At 36.0% G+C, this 22,323-nt stretch overlaps 1 protein-coding gene across 1 annotated transcript in view; it reads left to right on the top strand.

Annotated features, from left to right (window-relative positions):
- Positions 1 to 20,858, top strand: part of ERCC6 (ERCC excision repair 6, chromatin remodeling factor) — a 49,586-nt gene extending 28,728 nt beyond the window's left edge. The window contains exons 9-21 of the mRNA XM_035539973.2: positions 5,809 to 5,979; positions 6,450 to 6,626; positions 7,962 to 8,078; positions 8,867 to 8,962; positions 10,721 to 10,939; positions 11,714 to 11,824; positions 12,324 to 12,443; positions 13,516 to 13,610; positions 15,471 to 15,616; positions 15,700 to 16,428; positions 17,033 to 17,234; positions 17,578 to 17,656; positions 18,029 to 20,858. Of these exons, the coding sequence (XP_035395866.1) occupies positions 5,809 to 5,979; positions 6,450 to 6,626; positions 7,962 to 8,078; positions 8,867 to 8,962; positions 10,721 to 10,939; positions 11,714 to 11,824; positions 12,324 to 12,443; positions 13,516 to 13,610; positions 15,471 to 15,616; positions 15,700 to 16,428; positions 17,033 to 17,234; positions 17,578 to 17,656; positions 18,029 to 18,463 (2,697 nt within the window). The 3' untranslated portion in view covers positions 18,464 to 20,858. The remainder of the gene's footprint in view (positions 1 to 5,808; positions 5,980 to 6,449; positions 6,627 to 7,961; positions 8,079 to 8,866; positions 8,963 to 10,720; positions 10,940 to 11,713; positions 11,825 to 12,323; positions 12,444 to 13,515; positions 13,611 to 15,470; positions 15,617 to 15,699; positions 16,429 to 17,032; positions 17,235 to 17,577; positions 17,657 to 18,028) is intronic.
- The last annotated feature ends 1,465 nt before the right edge of the window (positions 20,859 to 22,323 follow it).

Genomic DNA, 22,323 nt, shown 5'->3' on the forward strand with positions numbered 1-22,323 from the left:
AGTATGTCTCTCTGTCACTCAAAGGCATGATCCATCTATTCCTAATGTCCACATTATAATTATGAAGCAGTTTGCAGTATTATCAGTTGCTTTTGCTGCAGCTGATCAATGTAGGAACCTATTAGCATACATATATGCTTCTAGTAGTGGTGAATTCTTTCCTTGCACATTCGTGATATTGATAAATATTTAATACTTTCTGTTTGCACAGGCAAACTAATTTCTCTTCAGTTGACCAATGTGTCAGTTCATATCACCTAGTCTCCTTTAATGATAATGTTACTCTGTTGGTTTTATTTTCCTCAAGCTGTGCCTTTTCTGGCTTTTAATTCTATTGGCCAATGTCTTTATATACATGTTCTTATTCCATTTCTGAAGTTGAAGCTTCAGACAAGTCAGGATTTTCAACCCTTGGTACCTTGCTTGAAGAAAAACAAGGAAAGCTTTTTATTTTTTTCTCTTGGCCTCATATTTCAGGTACTTAACAGGATTTGCAGGATTCAGCAAAGCATTTTTTTAATTTCTCTTTAAATGTTTATTGAATTTCTTGTAATAACATTAAAATGATACGGTGCTTAATTGCACTTGATTAAACATATTGTGAGGTAATCGATGCAGTTACAGTGCATGGCAAAAAAGGAATAGCACACTCTAATGTGCTAATAGCTTCCTGATGTTCAATTAACTTGGTATGTCTTCAAGCCCTAAAAGTCTGTTGACCTCAATAACATGCTTGCACATCTTCCTAAATAAAATTAGTGTGCATGTATTTTGGGGGTATTTGTCAATTAAAGAACTTAACAAACTGAATCTAATTTTTTCCATCTGTGGGAATAGTCAGGTTTTCGTAACTTTACCTCCCCATTGTGCTCCTAAAAATACCTACTCAGTAACTTAAAGAATTTGGATACCATACGATCACCTTAGATATGTTCAGTTCTCTTATCCTGCCCTTTTGACAACTGCAACAGGATGCTTTAAACGAGAGTCACTGCTAATGTGGTCATCACCTCATGCTCATTTATTCAGTTATTTCTTAATCAAAAGAGGCAAGGCTTATGTCTAAAGTAAATTAAAAAAATAGGATCATTAAATCATCTATGTCGGAAAAGACCTTCAAGATCAAGACCTTCAGGTTGAAGGTTGGACCTTCAAGTCCAACCATCACCCTGATCTACTGAGTCCCCTCGCTAAATCATATCTCTTACTGTCACATCCACGTGTCTCTTAAATACCTCCAGGAATAATTCCCTGGGCATCCTGTTCCAATGCTTGACCACCCTTGCCATGAAGAAATTCTTCCTAATATTCAGTCTAAACCTTCCTGGTGCAACTTGAGACCATTTCATCATGTCCTGTCACTTGTCACTGAGAAAAGAGACTGACACCCTCCTTGCTGCAAATACTTTCCCATCCTAGTAGTAGTCTTCAGAGATAGCTTGAGGCCATCTGGAAGAAATGTAACACTTGATTTTATTTTATTTTTTTCTGCTTGTGGTCACAGAAGATCGTTTGGTTCTTCTGTGATGATTAATGTGTGTAAGTTTAAAGTGGAGAGAAGAATCAAACTGAAGTAGTAGTCCTCCACCATGAAGTCAGCTTTCAGTTTGAGTATGGTACAGCAATTGTGGCCGAGTCTTTTGGTGATGTTTTATACTATTAACCTCTCGCAGTAGTTTACACTCAAACCTGACGTAGCTTAAAAGTGACTTGCAAATACCAAGTGCTCTGACGCCTCTAAGAATGTGAGAAAATAAAGAAGTAAATCCAGCTTCTTGGATTTACACGAAGACAACATGAACTTCAGTTATCTTGGCTTAACATCTCAAATGTGGGAGGTGGCTGCATTGCTAAGATCAAGGCTGAATTTTTAATTTCTTGATCTTTAGAACAAATATCATTGTGGTTAATTATTCTTTCTGGTGGTAGTCAGATTCAACCTGTAAAGCCTTAACTACTTATTTATTCTAGCCAAATGCTGGACAAAATGCAGCCCTCAAAAGCAATTGTCTCTTCATGATGCTTGCACCTATGGAGCCATCTGTTTAAAGATGACTTTGCACACTGTAGATTTTAAGCCTTCTGCCCTCACAGTAGAGTACATAATCTACATGCAAAGAAAATAAACTCAAGAGATTACAGTTCTTGGCATGACTGGATATAGAACCTTTATTTTAGCCAAAGACTCTTTCTGTGTTACAGATCAAACTTGGATAAACTTTTTATTATGCCACAACAAATAACATTCCTCCTAAATATGTAGTAAGTGCTCTAGCTCTTTTTATTGCAACATTTACATTATTAAACATTGTAATGTGTTCTTGTGAAGCTTCTTCATGGTGCCATTTAGATTGTTTTGTTGGGGGCGGGGAAATAGTAAAGAGGTTTTATAGGTTGAATTTATGGATCTCTGGACTTAATGGTTGGTTATGAGATAGTGAAAAGGCTGCTGAACAATGCATTTTTGATTGACAAATTATATATAGTTGTGTAAGTGACCAGGTAGGTATCATCTTGGTGAGTTCACACGTGCCTTAAAGGCATCTGAAAGTTTAGAGAATTTCCTGGCTATTGTTAGTTAAGTTCTTTAAGTTCAGTCTTACGTGCATGTTTCTATTTAAGAATATTACCATTATAACGCATAACGAGTACAGGTTCCCTTAAGTATTTTTTTAAAAGGACTACTTTAGCTGCTAAGAAGATAAATATTATTTCTCTATGCATTAACAGTTGTGGGTTTGTATCTACAGCAAGGTAATCAACAGGAAGAAAAGGTTTGCTTAAAGGCTTGTCTGTAGAAAACATCACTGAAATTTTTTAGCCTTAAGAAATGGTACTTGCTGAAAATCTTTTAGCCTTTGTATGTTGCGTGTGTCCCAGTGAAGAAGGGGCAACACAATCTATGTAATGACCACAATGTTAGGTGAAAATACTGTCTGTAAATTGCAAAGGCCTAAACTATTGTGCTGAACAAAACCGTAAGATCAGCCTAATTCCATTCATTTGCTTGTTCCCGTGTTCATTAGGAACACTAGGTCTTCTTTTTAAAGACCAGAGTTCAGAATTTCAAAGCTCAACAACAGCTATGTTCTTTTGTCATTAGTAGGATTTGTCTCTAATCTGAACTTTTTTTTTTTTTAGTTTAACAGCATATGCCCTGAAATATTTCATTGAAGTGTATTCCTAAGAGAGAAAAATAATAATAAAATAAAATTTCTGAATCTAAACAAATGGTAATTGTGAATTAAAGACTACATCATAAAATAGTGCAAATTCTGAAGTGACATGGTATTAAACAGCGTGTCCAACATTAAATCCATTATCATATTTTAAAAGATCTGTAATTATTCCAATAACTGCAACAAAAGCTAAAGCACCCTCTAACAAAGTCTCTAGTACAATAAAATGATAGTTAATAGGTGTTGTAGTGTGAGTTGTTAAAATTGTGGTGTTGTATTTCTTCATTGTCAGCACAAATCCTTGTTTATTAAAAATTTAGCTTGAAGGAAACTTTAATTAATTACAGGTTCAGTAAATCCTGACTAGGATTCTGCTGTGGTGTGTTTACAGTGAATGGCCTTCATGTGCCTGCGTTTCACTTCTGTTCTTTCTGCTACCTGACAGCGTGATTTATGGCTGTTGTTTTCTGCTAGTCCACTGCTTGCCCTCTAGGAGGGATTGGTCTCTTGAGCCTCCATAATAACAGCAGCACTTTCACAAAACATCTTTTAATGACAACAGTGTAGCATTCTGTAAGTCAGGCTAATTGCAGACATACCCTATTAATTGCAAAAACTAGGAGAGGTTACATATTTTACAAGCTTTTAATTTGAAATCGCCCGAGATGATTTGTCTGAAGTGTTTGGGTAGAGATGCCTACAATATTCTATGATAGGCCATTGCCGAGGCTCCAGGACACTGTTGCAGACTGTGGGCAGTGCACCAGCTCGAATTAAGGTTTGGATGTTCACACCTGCCTAGAACTCCTGCTATGTCTGTAATACGTTTTGTTGTAAAGATTGCATATCCTCTTGAGAATCACAGCATTGACATTAGATGATGTGTTATGTTTTTACTGGGAGATGATAATCAGAAAGTAAAAGTTTTTGCACAGTTAAATGCAGAAAAACATTTTGAATCTTGGGTTATGTCTCTGAGCAAGAAGTCATAGTAAGAAATTTTACGAGATCGTGTACTCTTAACACCATATGATTCTTTCAGAAATAGTTTTTTTTCATTTAAAGCACTTCTAATGTGTTCTTAATGTTTTTGAATATGCAAATATTTTAGGAATGTGATTTTTTCATTGTTGTCTTTCTTTCCTTTAGCAAATTGTGCAGTGGTTCTACTTTAAATATATATATATATTTATTTTTTTTTACACTCACTATGCTTGTTTAATACAGAATTGTCCCCCAGCTCATCATCTTCTGCTTTTGCCCCTGCATGCTGATACAGTGTACATTAAATCAGTGATAAAACTCCCATTCATTTTGCCACATTTTGCTCAGGTCCTATGTCATGGACTAATACGTGCAGCTCTTGGAAAACTACTGAATAACTAGTCAATGTACTCTAGCAGTGAATTCATGTGTAAAATAGGGTATGAAATTCATGAAACTGTAAATACGGAATGGGCTTGAGCTTCCACAGATTTTAAGGTAGTTTTGACATCCTCTGACTAAAAGCAGGGATTAATTCTGAGCGCAGCTTGACTATTTTGAGAGTAATCTAAAACAAAAGGTTAGAATTGGTGGTTACCAGTTTATATGTCTTTCACACATATGGGATTGATGCTTTTATTTTTTATTGGCAATGCAGTAGCAGCTAACGACAGTCCTATTTTCCTGCTTGCTGTGTAAACACAATATAGCAGAAAGAAAGATTATCTTCATAGTTAGGATGCCCCTCTGGGAAAAAGGAAATTTGGTTTTGTTTTCCCTTCCCTATGTAAGCTTCAGTGACCTCATTTATGTCCTGATATGCAAAGATGCTTAAGCACCTAATTCCAGTTGATTTCTGTAGCAGTTAAGCACCTTGATCGAAATAACCAAATAACCAAATCCATCCAAATAAATAAATAAAAATTGGTCCATGCTCTTTCCCTTCCTGTATAGCAGAAGATATTATCACTTTTCTATTAGATTTATATGTTGAGGACAAATGCAGGAAAGATGCAGTTCTCGAATACTGTGGATGATGTGAAAGTATTCAAGGAAGGCGATGTAGACTGCTCCTGCCCTAGGTAATTTACAGCTAAGAAGGCTAGTTAAAGACATGGGGAAAGGCTATAGCTTACAGGAGAAGCATGCAATTTGGTGGTTAAATAAGAAATTATTAATTCTATTAATGAAAGGGGTAGGACAGAATTTAGGATTAACCAAATATTTTTTTGTGATTGTTTTTGTTTTTCATTTTATTTCTAGCATTCTATTATATCTTGGATGCAGTACACAAAGGTAGATTTGTGATGCGAGTATAGGAAAACTTGGAGAAACTAGTTACTTTGATCAAATTTCATGTTTGAGTTTCATATGCTGCCTTTGGAAAAAAAAAATACTGATTCCTTCTTACCAGGCTTCAGGTCAAATTCTGATCTGTTATACCACAATATTCAGGTGCTTCATTCTTTTATAGATAGGTTGAGAGTCCTATGATCAGTTTATTTTACAGTGATTTTCTCTACAAAATAGATTATCTGCTCTTTCAAAACTTTTTAAGCATACCTTGGACAGCAAACCTGTACTTCTGCAAGTCTGAATTTTCAGTCTTGCTCTGTTACTGACAGCATGCACTTTTTGCTTTTAGGTGAAACTAATTCGTGAAATTGCTTCATGCCATGGAATTTTAATTACCTCTTATTCATACATTCGACTGATGCAGGATAACATCCACAGCTATGACTGGCATTATGTGATTTTGGATGAGGGTCACAAAATCCGAAATCCAAATGCTGCAGTAACACTTGCGTGCAAGCAGGTACTTTATCAAAAACAGGTGAAAGTTTTTCAGTGTGGCGGGGAGGAGGGCCAAGATCTAATAGCCTTATTAAGTTATCATAAAAGCACACATTTGACCATTAAGTAAGAGTAAAGCATAAATCACAATGTTCTATATTTGACTATTTAATTTACTTAATATTTTAAATGAGTTTACATTATTTATAGAGATTTATAGAGAAAAATATCAGAAATGTTAAATGGAGTAGGAATTTACCATTAGGAACAAATGTTAAATTAATGTTAGTCTTTATTTTCTGCTAACAGTTTGTGGGCAGTATATTACAGAAGGTTGTTTATTTCAGTAGCGTGGAGCCATATATTATAACATGATAATTCATTGGTGGTAGAATTGAAAAATCCTCTGAAGCAGGAATCACGTTATACCATAAGCCATGAAAATGACTTACTTCTGTCTTTGTTTTAATTTTGCTTTGTTTTAATTACTAGTTCCGCACACCCCATCGCATCATCTTGTCTGGTTCTCCTATGCAAAATAACCTAAAGGAGCTCTGGTCCCTCTTTGACTTTGTATTCCCAGGGAAACTGGGAACGCTACCTGTGTTCATGGAGCAATTTTCTGTTCCAATAACCATGGGAGGATACTCCAATGCCTCTCCTGTGCAAGTAAGTGCATCAAATATATCAGTTCAGTAGAAAAATTATGTTGTTAAGAAACTGACTTTTGAATGTACCTCATGATTTACATTCTAGACACTTTTTCAGTAGAGTCACATGTATATGTTTTACTTATGCGTATGTGAAAAAAAAATTCAACTAAATGAGACCATTTCTTCTGTAGAGAGGCATAGCATATACACAATTGTTTCTTGTCAAGAAAGTTGAAAAAAATATAAGTACTCTCTGATATAAAGTAAAGTTATGCAAGTTGGGGGAGTGGAGGACTAATCTCATATTTTGATATATTTAAATAGAACTTTCCTCCTTGATTTCAAGCTTCAGCAAATTGTTTCAGATGCTATTGAGGAATGCTTAAAACAGAAAGCTATTTTCATTTTTTAAAACAAAAATAGGTATCAGAAGTCTGAAAGTATATAAACTAATTTGAAAACAAAAATTTTTTGGAATATCTTCTGAATAAATGTTCCTATTAATATTTGCACTTACGGTTCTGTATAACTTCGTAAACACATTTCAAGCTGCCTAATAGATAAATCATATAGTAATCTGTAGACTAAAGTTGTATATAAATGCTAACAAATTTGCTTTCTATTAAATATTATTTTTAATGTTTTGCACATATGCATTTCTAAAGTTTTTTCTTTGAGCTTAAGTGCCTCCCTTGTCCGAAGCTTAGTAATTTAAAATTGGACAGCTAATTTGTTTTTTTTACATATCAATAATTTATTGTATTCTTTGTTTTGCTTTAAGAGAAATGAAGGTATTTTTAGCCATTACGTACAGTTAATACCCATCTCACACATCCATTACCCATTATAGAACCATATGCTCCATTTGAGGCCAGAGTGACCTTTAGTTTCTGTGATCATGGGGATTTTCTTGTACCGATTTTTTTTAATAGTCTCAAGCGGACACTAATCTTCACTTATTGTCTAGTAACCACCATTGCTTCAGGCCTTTTTTTTTTTTTTTTTTTTGATCTTTGGTATGTATTAGCATTTATTCATGTGGGTTTTTGGTTCTGTGCAAGTTTATACTCAGGTCGGTTTTTAAAAGAAATCTTATTTTTGGTCTCAGATTCCACTAACTCACTAAAGATAAATGAGTGGTATCTGAGAAAGAGTTATTTATTCAGTGTTGTTGTTGCTATCATGAATTTATTGCAATTCATGTTGTATTGAGTAAATAACTGTAGGTCTGCATAAATCATAAAGCATCTCATTTTATGAGGACTTTCCTATTACTAATTATTGAATTTTCTTTTTTGCTAAAATTAATATCAAGAACCAAAGTAGTTTTTGCTTTTTCTTCCTTTTTCAGGTAAAAACTGCATACAAATGTGCATGTGTGTTACGGGACACCATAAACCCGTACTTGCTGAGAAGAATGAAGGCTGATGTTAAAATGAGCCTTTCGCTTCCAGATAAAAATGAACAGGTTTGCTTATCGTTACTATTAAATCTGAGCCCTCTTCTTCCCCCAAATCCAGTCTCTCAAGAACGTTTGTCAATAATTTGTGCTAATAACAGTTGAAATGCTATTTTAACTGTAGATAACCAAATTTTGAATTTCCATATACTTTAAAGAGTCTGGGCTACTGTTAAGAATGCAATCATAAGCAGATCAAACAAATTATGTTTTTGTTCTTGTCAGTCACAGGGCCCTATGTAAGTTTGACATAAAGCATAATATTGTGTGCCTTTCAGGATGTGAATATGTGATTTTTTTTCCATTTTAACTCATCAAACCACCTGAAAAATCATTATAAGCTCACACTCAAATGCTAGTGACAGTACAGTTTACATGTACTAATCTGTTGTTTTCACAGGAAGTTCTGAGAATTTGCAATTTGTAAGGGACAAATTTGTAAGGCACCGTGAGAAGTGTTTCCTATAAAAGTAGCTTTGAGAGAATGTCAGCACTGCACAGTTACCTCATTAAAGCTGAAAAATGGCAGCTCCTCCAAAACTAACATTTGAGAGGAAAAAACAACTGGGAAGTGGCACAGAAAATATGATGAAACCCATCTCAGTGTTTGTATTCATTCTCTAAAATTCTAACAAATGTTTATTTCTAGTGTTGTCTATGCATTATCTGTTAATTCAGTATTTCAGTATGTTAGATGCTTCTGTGAGGTTTATTTGTAGCATTGTAAAACTTTAGAACTTGCTCAGTCTGGAGTTTACAGGTTGGGCTTGAGCTGTTTGTTTGTTTTGTTTTGGTAGGTCCTCTTTTGTCGTTTGACAGATGAGCAGCGTCAAGTCTATCAAAATTTCATTGACTCTAAAGAAGTCTACCAGATTCTCAATGGAGACATGCAGGTTGGTATTAATTAAGGTTGATGACAGGTAGAGATTGATGGATTGACTTCCACATTCTTTTAGCTGGATTCTGAACAGAAAGGAAAACACATCTTAGTTCTGCTTTTGTGGATGTTTGCTTTTTTTCTTTGAACTGTTTCATGGAATACATAGAGTTAGTGGTTCCTATGTAATGGCATGACCAGATAAAAGTAGGAGTGGAATGGGCTTCAGGATATGTTTGTGGTCCTGGGAACAAATTACAGCATGTTAGATGACCTGCACTAGTTAACTGTATGCATGCTTTCATCCAATTGCAAATGCAAAGCAAAGGAAGAGTAATTTGCCCTGAAAGTACACAACAGCTATGGTAACTTCTTGATGCAACAGGTGATGATTTCAGTCTTAGTATATACCAGAGCAAATAGTAAGCATCCTTGTTATTGTCTTCATAGTCGCTTCAACGTAGTTTGACTCAATCCTCACAATGTAGGTGTTGAAATTGCTGTGGCAAGGATGACAGCAGTAATAGAAATATAGTTTCAAATGCCTGCTGTTGCCTGTGTAAAAGGTCTGCTATTCCTTGTTACTCTTATATTTCACACATTTGGTCCGTTTGACATTTGTATACATGCAGTGGACACTTTTCACTCGCATTTTAGCTGTAGGGCACAGATCTATTTTTTTGTAATAGGAATATTTTGTTGTTGTTATAATGCATTATTTACTACATTTTCTTGTCTTGTGAGCTGTGAAATCTTTTCTCCCCTCATCCTCAGTGGCTCTAGCTAGTTGCATGGTCATTACAGCCATGTATATTGCAGTGCCAAACAAAGCAGATATTTACCTGACCCTTTTTTTGACTTCTTTTTCCAGATCTTGCAATGGTACAGGGGACAAGTTTCATTGAGTGGATAGCAATTTTAGTTATCACAATGAAAATTATTTTAAGGAGCTTGATCTTCAAGAGGCAGCTTGTACAAGACTATCTGCAGAAATTTGCTAAGGTGTTACAAAATAGGCTCTCATATTTTCTAGAGATTTGAAAATTTTGTACAGTGAATGTCAGTGCTTTTGTTGGATGTTCTGTGATGTCACCTGTGAATCCCAGCTGAAAAAACAAAACCCCACTGTTGTACAGATAGACCATAGATTATGTGCTGGCTCATCCAATTTTTAGTGATGGAAGATTGATTCTTTCAAACCTTTTTTTTTTTATGAGTGCCCATTATATCAGATGAATTAATAACACTTGTAATATTATCGAATAAATAACTGAATAGAACTCTTCTAACATGGCATCAAAAGTGATGGTTTTCAACATCATGTGTTTGTTTAAATGTGTTCACTCATCTGTTCTTTGTTACCATGCATTCCGGTGGGTATGCTTCCTAGTAAGAATTTTAATATGTTCCTTTAATAGAACAAACTTGATAGATTTTTTTTTTTTGAATAGGAATAGTCTGACCATGAGCTGCAGCTAGGGACTGCTTCTGCTAATGTGGAAATTGTTGCAGAATACACTTAACCTTGTCATCAGAATAGGTTCACTGTTACATATTTTCATTGACCTTCTCTTGTACTGCTTTTTCCCAAGAAGTTCCATGATACAAGTGTTGGCATCCATTGGTCTCTCTAAAGAGCAATCCCCTATTAAAAACACTCTTCTTGATGATGATTAGATTAATACGTTATTATTTTTCTTGTTCTTAGCCACAACTCACATAGCTACAAGTATTTGTCAAGAAATAAAAATATTCTTTCTCCTGTATTCTTTAGGTTTTCTCAGGATTAGTAGCTTTGCGGAAGATTTGCAACCACCCTGACCTCTTCTCTGGTGGTCCCAGGATTTTGAAGGGTGTACCAGATGCTGAAGTAGAGGAAGCAGATCAGTTTGGATTTTGGAAACGCTCTGGAAAAATGATAGTGGTAGAGTCTTTGCTGAAAATATGGCACAAGCAAGGTCATAGAGTGTTGTTTTTCACTCAGTCAAGACAAGTAAGAGGACCTAATTGTTTTTAGTTTAGTTGTTAGTAAAACTGAAAAAGTGTGTGTTTCTTCCAACAAGGCTTGTAATTAAAAACAGAGTTGTTCTTTTTTTTGATGTCCTTCTCATAAAATTAATATTATGTTATTGAGAAAAAAAAAAGTGTAATGTCTTTGGAATAACTGGAGATCAGTTCCATAGCTCATAAGCTTCACTGGAATGACAGTGTTGTGGCAAGTGTTGCCCAAATTGAATATATTGGGCCAAAGCTTCTATCAGTTGTACCCATATAATACCAGGCTGAAGCAGTGGTGATGTATTTATTGTCCCTTCTGAACAATTTCAGGATAGAACTGGTAGTCTGTTACATCTAATCCCGAGAATTGCATCTTTTGGGCCGGTAGCATAGCCAGTGACCTTCATTCATCTTCCCTGTATATTCATGATTTTGTCTTGGTTCTGTGGATTCCCTGGAATGCTGCAGCACTTACTTATTTAAATTATCTTGAGACCACAGCTTATGGTTTCCCACACCAAGTACAAACATTCCAGTCTTGTATTCAGCAATGAAATAACTATTCTTTTCTTTACCCCAATTACATATGTTGATGAATTTTCTGCTCACTTTATATTCACAAGTTGTTGGTTATTTTTCTTGTTTATTTGATTGGCACTGTGATTCTTGTGACTTCATTCTCATGACAGAAATTCTCATGACTTAATCAGAGAGTTGCATAGTCTTCACATCTGGATTTCATTAACTTTTTTTTTTCCCATCACAACAGATGTTGCAGATCCTTGAAGCCTTTGTGAGAGGCAGAAGCTATTCCTACCTCAGGATGGATGGCACCACAACAATAGCTTCCAGACAGCCCCTTATAACAAGATATAATGAGGTGAGATGTTGTATCCCATATGCTAATTAGTGGGTATAATACCTAGGCTTACCTTGAGTTCTTGGCACTCCTTTTTGGTCTGTTTTTAGAATCATAGATTTATAATATCCTGAGTTGCAAGGGACCCACTAGGATCAAAAAACATGCTACTGCAGGTTTGAGACACAAAACCGGGGAGTTTGGTCAAATGAAACCACTTTCTTAGTGTAAGGGGAAAAGTATCATCTTTTTTTTCATACAAGTTGGGTTTTCTGCTAAGAAAAAAGGAAGAAGAAAAAGGATTGAAGGAAGAAAAAAGAATTTTTGTTGGGCAACAGTAAATGAAATCTAGATCAAACTACTTTTATTTGTCAAAAGAGATATTAAATAAATGAGGAAACTTCTTCTTCTTGGCTCCCTTTGGATTTTTGCAAATAATAATAATAAAAGAATCCAGGAAATAATGAAAATGATCTTGTGCTTTGGTAATTCTTTTAGTAAATTCTATCTTGCATTATAGGACAAATCCATATTTATTTTTCTTCTGACAACTCGTGTTGGTGGTATTGGAGTTAACTTAACTGGTGCTGACCGGGTTATTATTTATGATCCTGACTGGAATCCCAGTACAGACACACAGGTAAGTTTGGTCCATTGCATTCCATTTACTAGCTAAGTTGAAATAAAACTGAAGGTGATATGATGTCTATAGCGTTAAAGCAGTATGTTGCTCTTCCCTAAGTTGCTGTTGCCAGCAGTGGTCAATTAGGGGACAGCTCCACATTATGATTGCTCTTGTGGCAAAGCCAATTTAAGTGGTTCCCACCACATCCCCTTTATGCTGTTAGGTCTTACCACTCTTCAGTATTGTCGATTCATATAATCAGAGTTTAGCAAAACAAACAGTTGAAATGGAATGGAGGTTTTTGTATTTTTTTTTCCCAAATAAATAAACAGACTAGATGTTTCTCAAGGAAGAGTACAACTGTTCAGCTGTTGAACAGGCATGACTGTTTGTGGTGGCAATGCAGGGTAAGAAAAGGAGAACAAATAAATGTTGCTTAAATTGGGTTTGTCAATAAATAATGATATGTAGCTGTGTCCTTAGGAGAAGCTGCTTTTAAGCCAACACCTTAACGGAATTGTTCTTTATTTGATGATGCTATGAGACTCTGCATTATCAGATCCCTTAACAGTATGTGGAGCTTACACATACTTTTTTGAGAGTTAAAAATGATTTCTGGTGGAAATCCTGCATAACTCTGAGATCTGCAAGTGTGCAGTCTGACCTAGAGTGGTCTGTTTTAGTGGTTGGTTCAAGATGTTCAGTAAAAGCTTTCAGTCGAGAAAAAGGAGTAAAATTCAAAGGAAATATAAGTAGATCTCTTTCGGAACAAGCTTGTATAAAGTATATATCTGGGATATATACTCAGAACTCAGACATGAGTTCTAATTTTAAGATACTAATTTATTCTTTGAGATTCCAAATAGAATTCTTGGTACAATTGGATTCTTGACTTTCTACATAGGTAAACTTTCTAAATTGTTTTCCTCTCCTTCTGAATTAGTTGTCCTAATGCTGTAGAAATACCACAGCTATTAACTTTTTGAACTATTTGTTAGATGTCCAAACTAGGTTTGAAACAGTGGTATCCCTGTCGAATACTTGTCTAGGAGGCTAATGTCTGGTAACCAAACCTTTTGGGTTTCAGGCTCGGGAACGTGCTTGGAGAATAGGCCAAAAGAAACAAGTGACCGTGTACAGGCTTCTCACTGCGGGTACTATTGAAGAGAAGATATACCACAGGTCAGTCAAAATGATTCCTTGAATACAGACCTGTGCTCAAGAAAATGTTTGCAGCTAATCTGAGGTTGTGTAACAGTTAAACACCTGTGTATGTGCTCACATGGAATGTAACCCCCAACGTTGGTCATGATAGTCATGGAAAACTTTACAATTTCTGCTGAGAAATAGGCTTTCAATATTACATACACTGTGATACTGCCTCTCTGGCTCCGAGACCCCACATGCTAAACACTCCTCGTAAATCTGTTCAGGCAGCTGTGTCCCACCCATTTAGAATTCACTGTAAATTAGAGTATGAGGCATAGACAAGAAAAATGAGCTGCTTATTCAGAACATGAGACTTGATGAATCTGAGGTGCAATTTGAAATCAACAATTTTTTTGTTATCCAGAGGATATGTAAGGATGTATGCAGTATGTATGTGTGTTTGCTACTCTTCAAGCCAATTTGATTTTATTCCCAAATTGTTCCAAAATGCAAGAATTAAACCTCCAGAACTGCCAGTCATGATTGTTATTTATTCCAAAATATAGCTAAAGCCTTAAAGTGCTCGCATTTCTGAATCAATTAAATCTTTTTGTTTGCTCTCCATTCAGCTTTCTTAGTAGTTAGCTTCACTCGTATGAATTCCAAATGAACAACATACATGGGAGTCCTCTGGCTAGGCATTGCTATTTAGAACAGGAGTATCCTCTTTGAAAATGCAGATGAATGGAAAGCTCTAAATAATGAAGTACCAGCACTTATTGAGTTCATTTTTTTTCTCTGCTTTACCACATTGACACAAAGCATCCGCTGTTGGTTGGCTTGCATCCCTCTGGCATACACGTGTTTGAGCAACACTGACCACATCAAGGAAGTGGGTTCTAAGGGTCAGGACAGCCGTCAGAAATAAAATTAATTTCCAGACCAGTCAGTGGACTTCATGCTTTAAGCAAGTTGTCTTTTCCCCTTGCCTTGTTTTCCTCCTCGCAAATATGTGATTGCCCTTGCAGGAAGCTATGAAGCTCAATTAATTCTGGAAGACTAAAAAGATGGGTGCGCTACAGTACCTGGTACCTATGTTTGAACTTAGTTTTTGCCAGTTGGATTTTAAAATAGCTTCCCTGTGTAAGGCCAGCAGAGCTAAAACAATAATAAACATTTTCTGAGAAGTGATTCCCATCCCTTTTTGGGGATGCGTTTTTTTGTAGAGGAAAACAATGCTTATTGTAATCAAAAGTTACATAGTATAAACATGGCATAAAAGTAGATCTACCAATACTAGCAGACTTTTTGCAGCTTAATTCCCCTCAGAATTTGTTTTGTTCAGTCCTCTATAAATGGGCTGTTTTTTCTCTTCCTTGCAACCCCAGTTCTGCTTTCTCTTTTCACTGGCTATCATCCAGTCCTCACCATCAGACTGTGAACTACACTGCTGCTCTTGATTTCTTCAACCAACTGAACTATGAAAATGTCATTTTAACAAGAAATTGTTTTTCACTGAAAGAGCTTTTGGATAGTTTTATTGTGATATATGCAAGCTTTTCAATTTTAATGGACAAAAAAAAAAATCTAGCTGTGAAGTTATTTATTGCTTAGTTAATGGATGCCTCACAGGACATTTCAAGATGGTGGTTACCTGTTGTGTTATGGGATTGTTGTGAAACAGTAAATCCCCGTGTTTAACAATTTAGTTGGTTGTTTGAAAGTTACTAACTCAAGATTGTCTTTTGGAAACTAACATCATCTTCCCACTGCTTAATCATTCTGCAGGGTAACATTAGTGCTTATACAGTTTTCTTTTTAAGTACTATATTCAGTACTTAAACATAGCTAGACACTGTTTCATGCACAAAGTACTTTTTTTCCTTTTTTTAGACAAATCTTCAAACAGTTTTTAACAAACAGAGTGCTGAAAGACCCTAAGCAGAGGCGCTTTTTCAAATCCAATGATCTTTATGAGCTTTTTACTCTGAGCAGCCCAGATGTGTCTCAGGGGACAGAAACAAGTGCAATTTTTGCAGGTACACTCTTTTCTAATCTCTTTAATAGAAAAAAAATGTTTGAAGTGTTTGATAAATTGATATTAATTTTATTCATCTCTCAGGTACTGGTTCAGATGTTCAAGTCCCAAAATACCAATTGAAACGGAAACATGAAAAGCCATCTGATGGTGACACTTTGAAAGGTGGTCTCCATCTTGGAAGAAGCAGTTCACCAAAGTACAGCAAGTCATCCAATTCCTACTCAACCAGCCACATGACAAATTCTTCTAAAGCAATAGAAACAAGTGAGGAAACCAAAGGAAACTTGGAAACCTTTAATCAAAATAGCTTTGCAAAAGATAATGCACAGGCTGCTACTAATATAAATTCATCAGATAAAAACAAGGAGGAAAGCTTGGAAACAGATGACAAATGTATGTCTCAGTCATTGCCAGGTGATGCAGGGTCTTCAGAGAATGTCAACTCTCTAAACAGCATGGTGACTGGTGAAGTACATGGAGCAGCTAATGTAAATATCGAGGGAGATCTTACCCTTGCATGTAGCGCAGCTGGCTCTTGGGAAAAGCAGGTTGCTAAAACTGAAGATGGGCAATTGGATAATAATCATTATAAATGTACCTCAAAAACAAAGCATAGGGTGGATGTGCTGTCACGTGAGAGCCACAAAGATAAGTCTAAGAAGAAACATCACAAAGATGCCAAGTTTGAAGGGGAGCGTATTCCTCATCTAGTGAAACAAAAGCGCTACAGAAAGGATGACAGTGAAGAGAAGGAGGAAGATCCAAAGAAAAATGATGATTATGTCTTGGAGAAACTCTTCAAAAAATCAGGTAACTGTTCAACAGTGCCGGACTATTTAAACAGAGGTATACAGAGCTTATGCAAATGAGGAAGGGAGTCATTCTGTTACTGTGGTGGTTAGAGTTACAATACAAAATGTATTGTATCTGTTCTGTTACTGTAGTGACATGTTAAAATGTTCATTGTCAAAATGCTCAGGTTATGAATGTACTAATTACCTTGGCACAAACAGCCAGCCTTCCAGAAACTCTTTTGAATGTGAAAGTAATACAGTGGTTCTTCTGGAAATAAGCGAGTAACCAACCTTCATTTAGACAAGAGTTTCACTTCTGTCTGTCCTGTCCATAACAATAGTAATGATCAATTTACCCACATAATTGCTAAGTCTTTTGTGAATAATGACCTCATCAGCACACCAGAAGTGGTTTGCTGTCAAATTGATTGCTCAACTTATAGAAGGGGGATTTCTTACTAGAAATGACTATACTAAAGTGCTGAATGTGATCGATCTGAAAATGAAAAAAAAAAAGTGATTGTGGCTTTCACTTAAATGGTAAACGTTTAATTTTACAAATTAATGTGTAAATTAGCAGGTGTCCTCCTTCATCTTTTTTTGTGTACTCTGTTTGCTAGGAGTGCACAGTGTTATGAAGCATGATGCCATTATGGAAGCTTCCAGTGCAGATTATGTGCTGGTAGAAGCAGAAGCAAACAGAGTGGCCCAGGATGCCCTGAGAGCCTTAAAAGTCTCTCGACAGCGATGTTTAGGAGCTGCTTCTGGTGTGCCAACCTGGACAGGCACAAGTGGTCTTTCAGGTGCACCAGCAGGAACAAAGTAAGTTCACTTCTCACACTGCTTACCCAAAAATCAAAGAGTTCCTTAGAATGCTGTAGATTTAAAAAAAAAAAAAAATTTTGCACCTGGTATTTGTAGTAACATGCATCAATGTTGAGTTTCATTTTTTATGTTTAATAAAGACAAAATAACGTATTACTAGGTTAGGAAGTAGTCCATCCTGAAGTACAAAGAAGGCATTCCTGTTGCATGGTAGAGGAGAGAGAGGTTGGCAGAGCACTCTGGAGAACCCTAGAATGCAAACCCAATTGGTGGCTTTGGCAAGAGAATCTTAATCATTTTGAGAGGGATGTTTATGGAGTTAATTCTTTTGCATGTTTAGGAGTCGGTTTGGTCAAAAAAGAAACCCTATGCTGCTTTCTTCGCGTTCTACTTGTGCGTCACCTGGTAGGAAGAATAAGGTAAGAGACACAAGCTAGTGTTTCTCTTTTAATAGCTGATCTATGTGAAGTTCTGATTCATGCAACAAATCTGATTTATACTGTAGGTGTGTGTCACATACCTATTTGTCACATGATTATGTATACTTCTAGAATTTTTAGTCTCTCAAGAATGTGATTTTTCATTTTTTGGTATAGCATCTTGATAAAGTCTAATCAGGTACAACAAACTGCAGCATGCTCTGAGATGAGAATATACTGCCTCTTTATTGTGTATTTCGGGTGTATAGCTTCTGTGTGCTCACATGTGTTGTTTAAGTCTAAATGGCAGGCAGATTTTGTTCAACAGATTCAGCGTATCTCAAAATCCATAGTCTGTATGTTTATTTGCAGGATGCAGATACAATAAAGAAAGAAAATGTAAAGAGTAGTAGTTCCAGTGCACACTTTGATGGAAAATCAGAAACGGGAGAATCGTCATCCAGTGCACTAGAGTCTTCATCCTTATTAGCTAAGATGAGGGCAAGAAACCACCTTATTTTACCACAAAGGACAGAGAGTGAGGGAGATGAGAATCTTCATCAAGCACCCGCTCCAGCCACAGGTTCAACAGAGTACGATGAATTGCTGGTGGATGTGCGGAACTTCATAGCATTCCAGGCCCGTGTGGACGGTGAGGCTAGTACTCAGGAAATACTGCAGGAATTTGACTCCAAACTGCCTGCGGCACAGTCTTGCGTCTTTAGAGAACTTCTCCGCAACCTCTGCACCTTCCATAGGAGCCCTAACGGTGAGGGTGTCTGGAGACTGAAGCCAGAATTCCGCTGACCTCTGTCGAGAGAAAGCACCTATCTGCGCTTGACCAATACTCTGCTTTCAGAGACTTGGTGTTTGTCTCTTGAAATGAGAAATTATTTCATGTTTGTGATTTAATAATTGACTTGAGCGGACAGTGAAGCAGCATTCGTTGCAGGCTTAGATCTGACTTCATTTCTGATTTAAGCTATTTATATGAAAGTGCCATCTACCTCATAGGTGAAACAATACAAAATATCAGCACCTTTTCTTTAAAAGAAATCTTAATATAAACGGGATGAAGAACACCTACTGACGTTTTACTGCAATAAAAACCATGGATGTTGCCGTGGGCTATAAGACTTTTATTTGATTTCTGTGAAATACCAAGAACTACTTTCTCAATTTTCTATATGTTACTTGAGTAGTCATTAGGCACGTAGTGTACCATCCAAATTAAATAAATAAATAAAGATAGTGGTCAGCATGAGAGATTCACTTGTACTGACAAAGGTATCTAAATCATTAAGAAGCTTTCATTACTAGTGAAAATTTGCTTTTAATGTTGCTGCTTTCATTGTTGCCAGCATCTAACAAATGAGTGTAACTTACATCACTAATTAACTTGGAAAATAATTTTTTTTGCCACAAAGGTTTAATCACAAAAATGGAAAGTCCGGCAGGATATTGAGACAACTGAAAGTTGCTAATTATGGAAAACTGATTAGATTATGGAAAACTCATTTACCCCATAATCATTGATTTGGTCACAGTCCTGTACACAGTTAGCAGTTGCTTGGTACTGTACTTCTTACCAGTGGGGTAACAGTAACTATTGTGTTTATCACAGGTTGTGGACTGATAATTGAGATCGAATGAAAAGTTTGCAGGTCTCATTGTAATTGACACTGAAAATTTTCTAGTTCCCTGTTAGCACTTAGTCTTCATCAAAGTACAAGATTGTGAAATGTTATTTGGTCAGAGAGGGAACAATTTCACTGTATTTTGCTGCACATAATCACTTGTGGTTAGACAGAGTCATAATAGGAGCATACACAGAAGTCACAGGTCATACCTATTCTGTAGATAGGGAAAAATCTTGGTCTTCCTGCCAGTCAGACAAGCTCTAAGTCAATACCTGTTTTTTTCCAAGGAAGGAAACAGTGGATTATTTGTGGCAAACCAAAGTACTATGCTGGGTCTGTCTTCAGAGTGCTGGTGTGCTAGGTGAAGAAATCCTGAGGGAAAAAAAAAAAGGTTATGAGAGCAAAATGATGGTCTTACACATTTTTGCAGCAACATTAAACTACTGTGTGATTTAAACTAGCAACAGTTAAATGTGCCTAATGTCCTTCCTGTCCCTAAACTATTGAGAAAAGGGAAACCTGAGTTACCTTTATTTTATTTTGTACAGTATGAAATTATCTTGTTTATTTCAAGTACAAATATTGAAAGGTGAACAGTGAAGCAAGAGTACAAATTGGGTTCCTTTGTGCTAAAGAAGGGTGGTCTTCAAGATACTTCCAATGGCTTTTCTTCCTTTTACTCTGTGTTAAAGGTTCTGTGAATATTTGTAAGAAAAGTGGCCCCTCACTGTTTCAAAAACTGGTTAGTTATCTTTTCACAGATTGGGATTGGAGAGGACAGACAGGAGAAGAATCTGATTTTCTTCCTGATGGTATTTGAAAGTGGGACTGTTGCACCTTTTCCTGACATCTTTTTCTGTTTCCATTTGTATTTATTTATATTCTTTCTTTCAGGGGAAAGATGAAACCAAGAATCTAGGTTGCAATCACAAAACAAAAAATGCTTAGAAAATTGTAGATCTGTTGATATGACTTAAAATGGATTAGTAAAAGAGTAAAACCAACCCAGTCTTGCTTTTCTCTCCAAAGCTACAGGGGATTTCAGTTGGATTTGTGTAACATTCCTTCCCCCCCCACACACACACATCCTTATCCATGTCCCAGGAACAATCCAGGAATTCCGCTGACAAAGCTGCTGTTGTCACCTTAGTTGTCAGTTCTGGTGTCCTGTTTTATTTACTACTTTCAGTCTTAAAGACATAGTTTCTGTACTAAGGAAAGTTTGGAACTTCTTACTGATGATCTGTTGATGTAAATGGACTTGCATGTGCTTTTATAAACCCGTGGCTTTTATGGACTTATTAAAAAAAAAAAAGCAAAAGCAAAAATCTGTTCTAGAAGTCTTGTGTTGTGGGGAGGATGGAGTGGGGGAGACATCTTTTCCTGCAGTGTGACTCTGTGACTAAATGATTCTAATTATCTTTAAGTACAATTCCATTTTTCATACAACTTCAAATTATGCATCCTAGCAACTAGATTTTTCCAGTACTAGTGGATATTTAAAAGACTGAATGAATATTGGTATAACACTCAATTATATGTGTATTTTTAAGTGATTCATTAAAAAAAAAAAAAGTGTAAGATTAAAGGTCTACAGACTGATTTTTTTGGTGAAAGTCATTCTGGAATAGCTGAGACATTTACAGTAGAAGAGTTATTTAGAATAATCCTCCTCTTATTCTAGAATAGATGTTTTATCTGTTTTGTTGTTATTTCTTTAATTTACCTGTGTAACATGAATTCCCTTCATATCTTTACAGAAGATCTGAAGCAGTTCCTGACTAATATGATGTAGTCAATGTGTTTACCGTCAAATAGTTTATAAATATGTAATATTTTCAAAGGCTTGTACTTCTACCTTTTCAGTTTTCAAGTATTCAATGCTGCAGTCAGTAGTTGTTAGTTTATTTGTGTTATAATTTTTCTTACCTCAACAAAAAGGAGATAAAGATCAAAATACAGATGTTAATTTAGGAATGAAGTTGAAATCATTAAATCTTATTAAGGAAAGCCATTTCAGCATGCAACAGCCTAATCTTCAGTAACAAAAAACAAACAAACAAACAAAAAAAGCTACACTACAAGGAACTACTGAAAATTTATTTCCTGTAAAGACACTGAAAGCCGCTATGCACCATGGTACAAAATTGTCGTGCATTTGCATGCATGACAGGTCATGCCAATGTAGATAATGTGACTTACTAACTACACAGCTCAGCAGGGGAAAAATAAATAAAAGGCTAGAAAGCTAAATAGCAAAAACTTGGATTGTTCCATAAGCAGTTGTGGGGACTGTGTACACATTTTCCTGGATAAAATGTTCCATATTGGTATCTCAACCGCAGAAGTTAAAACTTATAGTTATTCTCCTTCTTATTTCAAGCCATAAGTATCTGTAAGGGAGGTGAGCTCTAGTGTTTTTTTATGATGTTTTGCTTACCACTCTTTCAAGCAATTATTCTCATTTTTTCATTCTTTTGCTGAACAGTTGAGTAGGTTGACTGTACAAAACTTTCTTGGTGTAAGAACTAATGCCCCACCAAACAAGAAAGGTTAGCAAGATGCTGAATGCATAGGATAGAAATGGTAATTAAAAATGGAGAAGAGTATTTTTAAATACTTAACTTAGTGCTCTCTCAGCCTCTTCTCGGAGGGCTACACCACGTGGAGGACTGAGTCTGCTACAGCAGTACTACATGTTATCCTTGGAAGTAAAGTGAGATGCTGCATGTACATGATTGAAGTAGTCATTGTTAATTTTTCTCTAATTTCTGTGTGCTCATGGATACTGCTATATGGAAAGGACAATTACAGGTGAGTTGTGTTCCTGGAAAGAGAGTCTGTTGCACAAGTTTTTTTGTTTGTTTTCAGGAAGAATAATGCTATGGGCTCCATTTTTGGCTGAACTCCAGATACAATTTGAGATGTTTAAAAAAAAAAAAAAAAAAACGTGGAGATAGCTGATGGCAACACTTTTGGTAGCCATTTGAAGACACTTTCATGTCTTGGTTTCCTATTCTTGGTAAT

This window comes from Cygnus atratus, chromosome 7 (genome assembly GCF_013377495.2).
Source record: "Cygnus atratus isolate AKBS03 ecotype Queensland, Australia chromosome 7, CAtr_DNAZoo_HiC_assembly, whole genome shotgun sequence".
NCBI lineage: Eukaryota > Metazoa > Chordata > Aves > Anseriformes > Anatidae > Cygnus > Cygnus atratus.